Genomic DNA, 12,908 nt, shown 5'->3' with positions numbered 1-12,908 from the left:
GGAAAGACAGGGGATGGGGGGAGGGCAGCAGTTGCCTTCCTCTTGAACACCATGATTCAGAGGTGCTCAAGCTCCAAACCTGAAACTTAAAACCTCCAAGTATCTAAGCACCACCTTTACTGGCCCAGTAACTTCGGGGTTTTGTCTTTTCTTTTAGAAAAGCCCAGAATATTTTTCCTCTATACAGATTTTTCCCAAATTACATATTTATCGTAGAAAATAAAGAGGTTTGTAATTTTTTTTTTAATCGGGCAGATAATTTATTGAGCAACCAAGTGCCAGGGACTGTGCTAGGCTCTGGCGAGCCAGCCGTCAACAAGACGGGCACCTCTCAAGGGAGACACACTTGTTTATGTACATGATTCTTATCCATACTTGTTGCACAAAAAACAATTTTAAAGTTTTTGTTAATTCCTTTAAAATTAACAGTAGTAAACCCATTATGTATAAAGGTAAAATTTTAAATTTAAAGCAGATTTGAGGGTGGGGGAAACCTTACCAGAAGAAAGTTCTGCAATTCCAGTGACCTTTGCTTCTAAATATAGCAGTTGCGTATGGGCTCTAGAAAATCTTAACTCCCCAAATACCAGCTGTGAGAATATGGTTTCAACCCTAACAGTGGGTTTGAAATAGTAGCTTGGGTTTGGGTTTCTTTTTTTAATTCCATTTCTTTCTCGTGAGGTTTTTGTTCTGTTGCGGGCTATCAGAGAACTGAACTTGCATGCATTTTATAATATAGATAACGTGAGTTTTATTAGGCTCGCATATTTAAGCATTGCTAAATATTTCTTCCTGGGTCCCAAAATAGTGTACAGCTGTTTTCTTCAATGTGTCCTGGGCTCCCATTTCATTCCTGGGTGAGTTCACGGCATGGGTGATAATATGCTACACAGCCCTAGTACTGCACATGACCCGTTGAGTGCCTGCTGTATCCACAGTCCCCTCTGAACAGGTCACCAAAAAGGTTCCTTATGCCTGGGTCCCATGTGGCCTAGCCACCGTGGTCCACAGGCTGCCCAGAGGCCCGTGAGGTGACCTGATAGGGTAGCTCTGCATTCTAGACTGAATTGGGTATATGGGCCAATAAACCACTTTTCCCAGGGACAGAAATGAGTGTGGAGTGGGCAGGGACCTGGTCAGAGTGGCACAGAGGCAGGGAGGCCCATGTAGGGAAGGTAATAAGCAGAGCAGGTCCCTGCGGTGGGGAAGTTCCCCGGGGGTGAGAGGAGAAGCTGAGGCAGTGACAGGGGTCACTGAGTCACCATAATAGTGGAGCAGTAGAGTTGGGAGCTAAGCACACTCATACCTACAGTGGCGCTCTGGCCATGAGACCTGACATTTGTTCTAACAGTGCTGTTGTCTCTGTGAGGCCTGGTTCCTCTGTGTTCTTATTTCCCTAACTTATTTCTAACTCATAGAATGAACTCCCTGGTAACAGGTAATCTGTAAGCGTCTCTGTCTTTGTAGCCTGTCTTTTTCAAGAGTTTTTGCAAGTCACGGAAACACTCAAGGCAATAAGCAAAAAATTAAGTATTTATTATTCTAATGATCTCCCAGGATGGCGCCTGAAATTCCCGGATGGGAATGTACATGGGTCTTATGAGGCGCTGCAGGACCCAGGAAGCCCAACCAGTTCTCAGGACCCAGACAGCCAGCTTCTCTCTGAATATCTTCATCTTTCTCTCATCAACCTCTGTTAAGGGCAATATGTGCTATACTCCTGGCTAATAGGCCATGGCCTTCTTGGTGGATAAAAATACATCATCTTGGGGCGCCTAGGTGGTTCAGTCATTGGGCGTCTGTCTTCGGTTCAGGTCATGATCCCAGGGTCGTGGGATCGAGCCCTGCATCCGGCTCCCTGCTCAGCGTGAAGCCTGCTTCTCCTTCTCCCACTCCTCCTGCTTGTGTCCCCTTTCTTGCTGTGTCTCTCTCTGTCAAATAAAATCTTTTAAAAAATAAATATACATTAACTTGTGAAAGCAGAGACTTCTTGAGCAGAGAAGTCTCCTATCTGGCTTAGGAACTCTGAAAGATTACTGAACTATACCAAACTAGATTTTTTTGGCACCCTGTTCAAGAATTTTCCTGGCCCCATTTCCTGTAATCTCAACACTTAGTGGAAACAAAAGTAACTACTTTTGACAGACTGATGGATCCCTGACCTAAGATGGTTGAAACCACAGAAATTCTTTGAACCGAAATTTGCTACTTTCAGTGGGCATGCCAGTGTTAAAATGTTTCCTGGCACTTTCAACTTCAATGCCAGAGACTTACCCATTGCCCAATTCGGCTATATCTAAGTATGTGACTTTCTTTTTTCCTGCTTTGTAGCATATTATTATGGTCCTTTATTCTAAATCTGGGGTCAGGGGAGACCCTGAACAAAATTAGGAAGTATACAGAATTTGTTTTTCAGGTACCAACCTTTTCTCCATTTAGCACACTCTCCAAAGAAATGAAGTCTTCCATAATCACATTTCTGGAACAATAGTCACACTACAATAGGCAGTGTGGAAGAAATTGTGGATATTGGGGCCTAGTTATAAGGTTAGCTCCAACTAGGATCATCTGTTGAGAAAAAGAGAGAGACCACCCCCTCCAAAAAACGAAACAAAACAAAACCATGGATTTTAATCCCAATTCCCCAACTCTAGGAGGGGCGGGGGGGCTGATGCCCTATAAAACCATTTAGGGGATTATTTTATGTCAGATCCCCCAAGTTACCTAGGGATTACTAAGAGTGAGGAAAATGAAAGTTCTTTGAGTTCTAGTTTTATCAATTGCTAAACAGCTTTCTTGGCTTTTGTTATCTGGAACTTCTACGAGTTATTTCTAAAATGCTGTGCTTTAAGATGTAGTTTTTTTAAAAGATTTTATTTATGTATTTGACAGACAGAAATCACAAGTAGGCAGAGAGGCAGGCAGAGAGAGAGAGGGGGAAGCAGGCTCCCCGCTGAGCAGAGAGCCCGATGCGGGGCTCGATCCCAGGACCCTGGGATCATGACCTGAGCTGAAGGCAGAGGCTTTAACCCACTGAGCCACCCAGGTGCCCCTAAGACGTAGTTTTTACTTGGCGTGAGGAAATAGTAAAATCTCTGGGAGATTCGTGACTTGAAAATAATTTAGAGGCACCTAAGTTGGCTGGCCCTTGATTTGCGCTCAGGTCATGATTTCGGGGTCCTGAGATCGCGCCCTGAGTCAGGCTCCAAGCTCAACAGGGAGTCTGCTTGAGATTCTCTCTCCCCCGCTCTGGCCCTCCCCCTCCCCCTGCTAGCATGCACACACACGCTCTCTCTTTCTCTAAAATAATTTTTTTAAAGAAAAGAACTTCAGTTTTATTATTAAATTGGGTTCTCATTTATATTCTGTCAGAACTATTGTTTTTAGAATATAAAGTTACACAAAGTCATTTTTAAAGCTTTATTTAATATTTATTTGTTTCCCACCACTTATTACAATGTCCAGCCTAATACTAATACAATATTGGCACCCCGACTTTCGGTAAAACAATTTTACAGAAATGTGAAGTTTAGTGTTAATACGTATTCCTTTTCGGGCCACATCATTAGCAAAAGTTCACAATGACACAAGCAAAACATATACTTTAATTTGCCCCGAGAAAACATTTTCTAAAATTACAAATCTAAATTTGACACTTCTATTGACAACAGGTTGTTTGAAATCACAATTACTAAGCTCACGGCATTTAGCAAGTAGGAGCAGAGGATAGAAAATCAGAACCTCCCGTCTGATTTCCAAGGGCAGAGATTAATTAGGTCACACTCTTACAGGACTTAGGCACCCATCGGGTTTAAAGAAGTCAAGCAGAAAGATGATCTGGTAACAACTACACACCCAGATGTTAGGGATCTCATGTGGTATTTCTCCATTTTTTAGAAAGAGGGCACTGCTTACCAGAAAGAAATGGATTTCCTTAAAGGAAGAATTGCAGACACGGGCAGGTTCACAGGTTTTTCAACAGGGATCCTTTTCTGGGGCCTTCAAAATGACAATAAACGTGGCCGCTTCATCTGCCTGTGAATAAGGCGAGTTCTTCACAATGTTCGTGAAAGATAACTTTACTTGATTATCAATGGTAGTCAAAAGTAGAACTACATTAAGTCACTAAGTGTTGACCCGGTAAGGCAAACACCCTGCCCCAGATCCTTACTCAGTACTTCATGCTCGCTGATTCCGAAACAGTTTCATTGTAATCACAGTGCTTTGCAATGGAATAGAGATGAATGGGAAAGAGCAGTCCAAAACTCCGGCAAAGGTGTATTTTTTTAGGACTTAGTTTCTTAAGAAAACTGCAGAAGTTATGTTGTATCTCTTCTTGATCCCTTTTTCATATGCAAAGTATAATCTCTAGATTTACACCACATAATAAACACGAACACAGTTTTATGCAAATCACAGGAGTATAGGAGAAATTAGAAGCATAGATGTGATGGGAACAAATTCAATTTTACAGTGTCATCTTGTTTATTTCACCTTCTCTCCCATTCAATCTCCTGTAGGACCCACTGACGTATGGACGTGTCTTTCTACGCCTAGTGGGGCTTCGTTTTATGTAGAAAGCCCGATAATGTTAATGTTTGTACGTTGACAAAAAATCACGGTCTTTTACTTTATAAGATCTCTCACTCCTCAGATCTCAGCACAATTCTCAAACAACAAAAATCCTGACACCATACACCTACGCACAGCTCAGAGTCAGATACACATGCTGGGAGGAAAAATACCATTTGTAATTGAAAAGCTAGACTCTGTCATCTTCCCTCTTCGCACTGTACCCAGTGAACAAGGTCACACTAATTTCAGACACCTGCGAGCTTCCAGCGCCTGGAACCCTTCCCATCACAGCCAGGTTGTTAAGGGGGGTATCAGCAGGAGGAGGGTTGGGCAGCTTTGCCTTGCAGCAGAGTAATTGAGCTTTAAAATGCTGCTGGAAGGTTTTGCTCAGCCAGTAAAGGGCAAAGGGGTTTACACAAGAATTGCTGAAAGCCAGAACCCGAGAGAAAATGGTGACAATAAAATGAATGGTGGAGGGGTCCACGTAGGTCTGATAGGTGAATGAGTGGTAGAGATACAAGAGGTGATTCGGCAACCAGCAGACAGCAAACAGAGCCACAAGCACCAAGACGGTTTTGGCAATTCTCTTCCGGGATTCGATCTGCGGGTGGTGGGGAGGGGGGTTGGAGAGGAGAAAAATGACCACAAAAACAATCATTTAGCTGGCAGAGATTTTTCAAAGCCGTTCTCTAGATTTACATAGAAATTTACAGCTAACAGGCTTGAGTTCCTTTGAGCATGCGTCTGAGAGCACTGCTTGGGAGGTGTGGGAAGGCAGCCAGTGCCTATAGAATACAGCTAGTTAATTGGCATGGTAACCCACGATCCTGGTCTCATTAGCTCTAATGCAGAGACTCCCAGCCGTGGTTTTGAGAGACTCTAGGATGCCTCCAATTAGCTCAAGGAGTGTTGTGGAATTCTTGAGATTTTAATTTAATTAGAAATAGAGATCTCTCTACGCAATTAGGATATTCTTCCGGGGTTTATGGAAGTTGCCAAGTCGGGACCCCAAATGGTTTATAATCTGTAGGAATTCGGACCATACAGTCAAAGGAATAAAAACCAGTGTGTCATCCTATCTACACCTGTGAAAATACTCCTGCCTGCACCCCTTCGTGCGAGAAACGAACCAGGCTAAGTGAAGACATTGCCTACGGTCCCAGAGCAAAGAGAAGTGTTCACATGGGCATGAAATAGGCCACTTTAGCCTCACGAGCAGCCCTGCTGATCTAACTGAAGGGACTGGTCAAGAGGTCAATGGGAGCCCCTCCCCCGCTCCAACACCCCCCCCCCCCCCCCCCCCCCCCCCCCCCGCCAAAGATAGAACTCCTGTTTTTGTTTTTGTTTTTTTTAACCGAATGGAACAATGTTTTGGCAACATTCTTTTTTTCTGTTCATATTTATGCAAGGAGAGCACACCTGGCTCTTGTGATGATGAGTCACCATGTTCTCCTGCCATTGGCACTTACCTTATCCCTTGAGCCCTCCGTTTGCTCCTCTGTGGGTAAGCGGTTTGCTCTGAATAATGTGAGGGCAGCTCGCCAGTTCTAGCATCCTGCGTCTATCATTCTGCTACACTTTCTAAAACAAAAGATGCTTGCCTTCATAGTCTCACCTTGAGTGCTGTTCCTCGCTGTTCCACGGGGTACCCAATTTTGGCTGCTCAAACCAGACTGTCACCCAGTCCCCAGCTGCATTTTACAGATAAGGAAATAGGCCCAGAGAGGTTAAGTAACTTGCCTGAGATTGCTCAGCTAGTATGTGGTAGAGCCAGAGTGAAATCCTGGGTCTGACACACTCCCGAGCCTGAGACCTGAACCACAGTACTGTACTATTCCTCACAGGGGCACAAGTAGGAATTTCATTTCTCAGTTTTGCGAGAGTCCTGATTAATACCTACCTGCTTGCGGGCATGGCTTTGTTCCTCAGTAGGGATGTTCAAGGTGCTTTTGTAAAGAGTCTTAGCAATCAGAGAATAATAGACAGAGATAATCGAGAGTGGGATAATATAGAACACCAAGAAACACAGCAGAGAATGTATCTCTTGCATGAGCTTCTCAGAAACGGGATATGAGGTACACGCTTCAAGGGTCATATTTTTGTTGGGATCTTCAAGAGTATATACATTGGAAAATATAGCCTCGGGCAGAGCAATGATCATAGACACAATCCAGACGCAGCCAGCTTTAATACAGGTCTTCAGGATAGCATTGGAGGGCTGCCGCTCCAGTGGCTTCACAACTGCCTTGTACCTAGAAACATAGAACCACAGGCAAAGTTCAAAATAAATATCAGAACTGTAGAATCTCAAGGTTAGAAGTGACCTTAGGGGTCCTCCAGTTCTGCCTCCGATCCACATGTATATTACCAAGTCAACGTTAACCGACTGGAATCAGTCATGATTTCAAATACATAGTATGTCCCAATATTTGATATTGATACTAATCATCCTTTTCTCTGATTCACTGATAGGAAATAGCTCAGGTTTGCAGTTTTAGAATTTTGTGTGTAGATCCTCTGTTTAGGATGAATAAATTGTTTTCGGCATGATTTTTGTGTATGATTGGGGGGAATTCATTACCTGTGTATTACCTTACATGTTCTAAAAAACTTCATTTTGGTCTAAGTGACTGATTTTAAACCCAATTCTCCTTCCTTTGCAAGTGAACAGTCATTAGCCTTCCTAGAAAAGATTTCCCTGAGTTTGTGCAGTGAAGAGAAGAGGGTTAATTTCTTCCCTATTCGTAAGTGCTACTTTGTTACCCAAGCTGCTCTATAGGTAGATTTAGAGCAAGGCAAGGGTGAAACCGTACACCCTATGCCCATGCAAAGGTGCCTCCTTATTCTGACAAATTCACCTTTAAATCTATAGCCTTTAAGTAAATCTGCCCTCAAATAGAATATAAAACCAACCAAAGCAAAAATCCATAAAAGACCCCGGGGAAGATTTTCCTCTTCTCCGATTCCAGAATTTGAAGAAGCTATTGATTACTTAGAGGCTTCTCACAGGCTTTTAAAAGCATCACTTTTACCATTTGGAGCCTCAAACTTGCCCCCCCCCCCCCGGCTTTCACAGTTTTTCAACAATAGGAACACAGAAAAACATAGTACTTATAGACTGAAAATATCCTAATGGAGCCTGAACACACGGACTGCCCGAAGTTCTCACAAGCTCTATCCATAGAGCTCTAAAAGTCAACCGGATTAATTTATTTCTCCAAGAACAAGACTGTCACTGAATGCCTATAGAGACAACAAATACAATTAAGTGATGACATTACACTGAGTTACCAGGCAGCCGAAAACCTCACTGTTTTTCTGCCATTGATTAATTTGATGCATTTCAAATAAATTAAATGCATGCATCTTTTTACCATTCTTCCGGTCGACAGTAATGTATATATGGTCAATTTCACACCTATGCTGATGTTCTAATGCTAACAATATTGTACCACTAGGCTGCACTAATGTATAAAGCATGAATTGTTTTTCTTTTACACCTGGAACGATTTGCCTTACTTACTTAATAAATAAACGGGGAGCGGGGAGAACATCGTTCAGAATTCTTTCAAGCAAACAATTACACTTCAAAGAGAATACATTATTCCTAAAGCATACAATTTCTGCCTTTCCTCCGATGCTAACACAGGAATCTTAACATTCTTGCAACAACTTTTATTTTCAATTACCCCCCACCTCCGATTTTCTAATCTTACATCCAGGTTATAGACTGTAAGAAAGCAGAATAGTAGCCCATGAATGCTAAGTAGAAGCTTTCCTTTCTTTTTTTCTTTTCTTTTCTTTCTTTCTTTCTTTTTTTTTTGCCTAATTTCACATCCTGGCAAATAAAACTGAGACAAGAAACCCACCTGTCAGCGCTGAGAATTGTTAACGTGAACACTGATACACCAACAGAAGTGAGCCGGATAAAAGAAAGCACCTTACAGCCAATTCTCCCGAACAGCCATCCTCCTGCAAGGTAGTGGGTTGCATCCACGGGCACACAAGTTAGCAGAAGTAGCAGATCTCCAAAAGCCAGGCTGGTGATGAAAATATTTGGAACGGTTTGCATGGATTTGGTCTTGAAAAAGACTTTGATGAGAATAGCATTTCCAAGGATGCCCACTGAAATGATCACAGCATAAGTGATGTAGATGGCACACAAAGCTTCTATTCCTGGAGAGTTGTCTCGGATCCGTCCTTTATTTGTGGTATCATTGGGAACGAGAGAGCTTGATGATTCTGTGTCATTTGTGATTGGAATTAAAGTCTCATTAGGTGACTGAGGCTGTCTTTGAGACATTTCTTCTGAAGACTCTGCCTTTAATATTTCTTCTGCTCAGTTTAAATGTAGTTGACTGTCACGTCTAATGCCTACGTCTAGTAACGAGATGGTAGAACAGAGCAGAATGGCAAGCAAATTCAAGACACCCGGATACGCCTTTCCTTCAGTTGTTCTGTGTGTCTCCCAGCATGCTTGGCTAAATGCTTGCTGATCTGGCATTGAAGGCTGGGAGGTGGAGGAGTTTTATTGGCGTTTACGTGACAGAGGGAGGGGGGTTTGGGAAATGCTCTGCAGTTGCTTGTTCTTCCCTGTTGGGGAATCCTATGAATAACGAGTCATCATCAAATACCCCCTATTGTTTATTAGAATCACCCTGTCTCCTTGTCTGCCCATGAAAATCTATACAGGTCTTGTCCGTTTTTTCCCCGAACTCATTCGCGTCTCTGCCATCAGAAGATGGTCTAATGCATTTTCTTTTATCTGGTGAATAAGTATGTGTGTCTCCTGAAGCGCAAACTCGAATCCACTCCTCTAGATTTAATATCAGAGAGGCGCTGAAGCAACAAATCATTCACACTTTGACAGGGCTGATGTCACTCCTGAGGAGGAATAATTCAGGTGACCCTAGGCTTATCACCTTGCTCTGACACGGTAATTCCCCACTCTGTGCACGTTACCCGGGCCACGCTGCAGAATTAGCGAAGCAACCCTTAAGACACAAAAAATCCAGGCAAACCACCAGTTGCTTTGTCTCTAAATGTCCCAATCAAGCAGTTTTTACTGTTTGGCTGTCTGTCTGAATGCCATATACATTTTGAAATGCTGTTTCGGGTTTCTCTCCTCAGCAGTGGCTAAAATGAACCTGCTTTGTTCCAAAACAAAGTAAGACAGGACCCTGCCTGGAGGTCCCCACACAAAAGGGCTTCTAAGAATGAAAGTCATGCTTTTCAAATGAAGGAATGCCGTCGGTTACTCCAGAGGTGACGGGCAAGTAGATGATGTTTGAAGCAAGTGGAGGAAGGAGAAAAGTGAGGAAATCCCTTTAGCAGCGGCAAGAAAAGCCCCTTGTTGTAGAGAATGTAAGTATGTGATTTCTGTGCCTGTCTGTGGGGTGGCGTGGGGAGTCGCTTGGGGGAGAGAGAAGCCCGCAGTCTGAAGGCATTTAATAATATAACCTGCTATGAAATAATCCCTGAAATGATCAAATTTAAAGGATCATCTCCCAGCTAGGAGAAACTCTGTGTAGTGAGGTTTTTCATAAACACGTCCATATCAGAGTTAGTCTGGGAAGTGAAATGAAAAACAGCAAAGTATTTGGAGGAGCGAGGAAGGTTTACACTTTCTACCTGACAGAGTACGTGCGATCAATGCTACCGGAAAGGAAATGGGATGAAATGCATCGATTATTTGGTTCATTCGACCCCTCCCCCCAAAACCACACCCCTCCCCCACCCTTTGTGAAGCTACACCCTCCCCCACCCCCGCCTGAATTACTACTCAGCCAAATAACTGTTCTTGATAGAAATGGGGAGGGGGAGTGTTAGAATCAACCCAACTCCTTTAGCTTTTAAGTATCCACACAAATAATCCCACGCACTGGGCTGGCTCTTTAAAATCATCTCTCCAGAAAACGACTGTCTATTCAGCTCCTATCCTGTTCTCACAAGCCAATGATAAAATCTCTCTGGGATTCCTGTGTGTCGTGTAGCAAAGAGCAAACAGTATCTTCCAATTCACACCTCGACGGATGGCCACACAGCAGTGTTTCGTAAGAAACAAACTCTTGCGCAGGAGGTCCAAAATTATCTGAATTCCAGAGATCTCGGGCATGCTTTCATGAGGCTGTGGCCCCCCAGCGTGCCTTTCTTCCTCCCCGGTCCTCCTGGGCAGGAGACAGCAGGGGTGTGGGGCTGCTGCTGGAGCATGAGTGTTCTTGGATCTCTGGAATTCCAAAATTCCAGAATATCAGAGATGGAAGTGAACTTTCTCAGGGGCAGAAATGAGGTTCTAGAGGGGCGGGGAAGAATGTCAGGCAAGGTCACATAAGTTACTCAGTAGCAGAGCTGAGATGAAACAGGTTCTCTTTGAATTCTGAGAGGTTAAAAATCAGTGACAAGAGCAGACAACACTCAGTTCCTGACAGTAACCCATATTTGCTCATTTGGCATCAGGGACTTGGGTGTTCTGCGTGTTCTGTTAACCAAGGGACAAGGGGTTTCCAGGCTAACAAGCAAACGATGATAAGTATAGATCATTTCAATGCATTTGCCTCTCTCTCTACTTATTTTACCTTATAACTCACCCATGAAACATAATGTCTAGTTAATTGTTCCTAGTTAAAGTTGCAGGTCACTTAGAAGATGTGAAGGATGCAGAAGGATGAAATCCTTTGTTGTTCATGTTTCACACATGATCGGTCAGTATTATCATGCCAGTTTTTCAAAACTAACTGCTCCTTAGAGATTAAGCAATCGTAATATGATCTTAATGTAGTCTTTTAACTCCAAATTAAGTGTTTGATATTGAGCAAATAAACTACCAGTTTTCTGAGGTTGGGTTTCCTGGTTGGGTCCCATTCAGTTAGCGTTGCTAAAATCTTTTTTTTAAGATTTTAAGGACCTGGGGCTCTAAGGGGGCTACAGAGCCCCTCTCTGCTTCTGAGTTGGGAGGTGGAGAGGGATTAGAAAGCAGTCGCTGGAGAGAAGCTGCAGGTTTGGTGCCAACATTCTCAGCCATCAGTGAAGCGGAGCAGTGGTTCCCAAAGTCTGGCTTGTGCGCGAATTACCAGGAGGGCTTATCAGAGCAGATCGCTGAATCTCACCGCCAGAGATTCTGACTTGGATAGATCTGCGGTTGGGGCCCCAACATTTGTATTGTTGTTTTTTTTTTTTTTTTAGATTTTATTTTGATTTTTTAAAAGATTTTATTTTAAAGTCATCTCTACACCCAGCACGGGGCTTGAACTCGTAACCCCATGATCGAGAGTCATACGCTCTACCACTGAGCCAGCCATGTGCCCCCAAATCTTTGTTTTTTTAAGTAAGCTCTACCCCCAATTAGGGGTTCGAACTCACGACCCCAAGATCAAGACCTGCATGCCGGACTGACTGAGCCAGACAGGTGCCCCAAACATTCACATTTCTAGCAAGTTCCCAGGAGATACTGACACTGTTGGTCAGGGACTACACTCTGAGAACCACTGATTCAGGATGAGAATAATCCAGCTGTTCAAGAGAAGCATGGCTTTTCCTGATATTGAGATCAAAGAGATATTTTTGTAGGTCTTCATTAGAGGCAAGGAAATTCTGGTGCGTATATCTCTCGGTCCCTGGTGAGCCTTATTTCCAAGTCACCCAAGGGGCTTGGGGTGATCTTTCCAACGGGAGAAAGATGAAGTGATTAAGGTTTTTGCCTACTACTCAAAGACAGTTTGTATATTTGAGAACTGACGAATGAATGAAAAACCAGAACTCTCAAACTCTAAGTCTCTAGTTACAGAGGTTCCTTTAAAAAAAAAAAAGTCTTACGCCAGAAAACAGGATGAATTTCTTTGTTATTAACTAACTGGGCTAGATCAATTGTGAGACGACACAATTTAACTTGTGGGCGTATTTGGATCTATATAATAGTGATTCCTGTTGTCACAGTTCTCTGTTCTCCCTCATAATTTCTTGCTTCAAAACTTTATACCGGTATCGTTTCATTATTTCCAGGGGAGACTGCTATTCAGAATGACCTCTGCAGAGACCAGGAAGAATAAAAACCAACTATGCAAAGAGTAGAAATGCCAATAGACTCTTTTAAATGGAATTTTTTGTTTAAAGCCAATTTCGTCATGATTAAACTTAATAGCTCCCTAAAAGTGTGCATCCCGGTCACCGTACTTGTCCACGCACACGTGCCCGATAGTGTGTGCTATGGTCTGTGTGGAGTTCCACAATTACATGAGATCGAAGTGGTTTTGCATCAGATAAAATGTTTGGATTTCCTAACTATTGAGGTATCAATTATGAAGTAAACAACATTATCTCTTAGTGCATTTCTACAT

General features: G+C 43.0%; 1 protein-coding gene and 1 non-coding gene across 2 annotated transcripts; both read right to left on the bottom strand.

Annotated features, from left to right (window-relative positions):
• Nucleotides 1-4,762: 4,762 nt before the first annotated feature.
• Nucleotides 4,763-8,878, bottom strand: BRS3 (bombesin receptor subtype 3). Its single transcript, XM_045996514.1, has 3 exons — nucleotides 8,445-8,878; nucleotides 6,476-6,827; nucleotides 4,763-5,176 (listed from the first exon to the last, which is right to left on the bottom strand). Exons 1-3 carry the CDS (start codon nucleotides 8,876-8,878, stop codon nucleotides 4,763-4,765), a joined length of 1,200 nt encoding a protein of 399 aa, XP_045852470.1.
• A 2,925-nt stretch (nucleotides 8,879-11,803) lies between these two features.
• Nucleotides 11,804-11,875, bottom strand: TRNAE-CUC. Its single transcript has one exon. It is a non-coding gene; the product is annotated as a tRNA-Glu (tRNA).
• Between the last annotated feature and the right edge of the window lie 1,033 nt (nucleotides 11,876-12,908).

This window comes from Meles meles, chromosome X (genome assembly GCF_922984935.1).
Source record: "Meles meles chromosome X, mMelMel3.1 paternal haplotype, whole genome shotgun sequence".
NCBI classification, from domain to species: domain Eukaryota; kingdom Metazoa; phylum Chordata; class Mammalia; order Carnivora; family Mustelidae; genus Meles; species Meles meles.
Note: the sequence above shows the minus strand (reverse complement) of the source record. Positions and strands in the feature narration are given on the sequence as shown.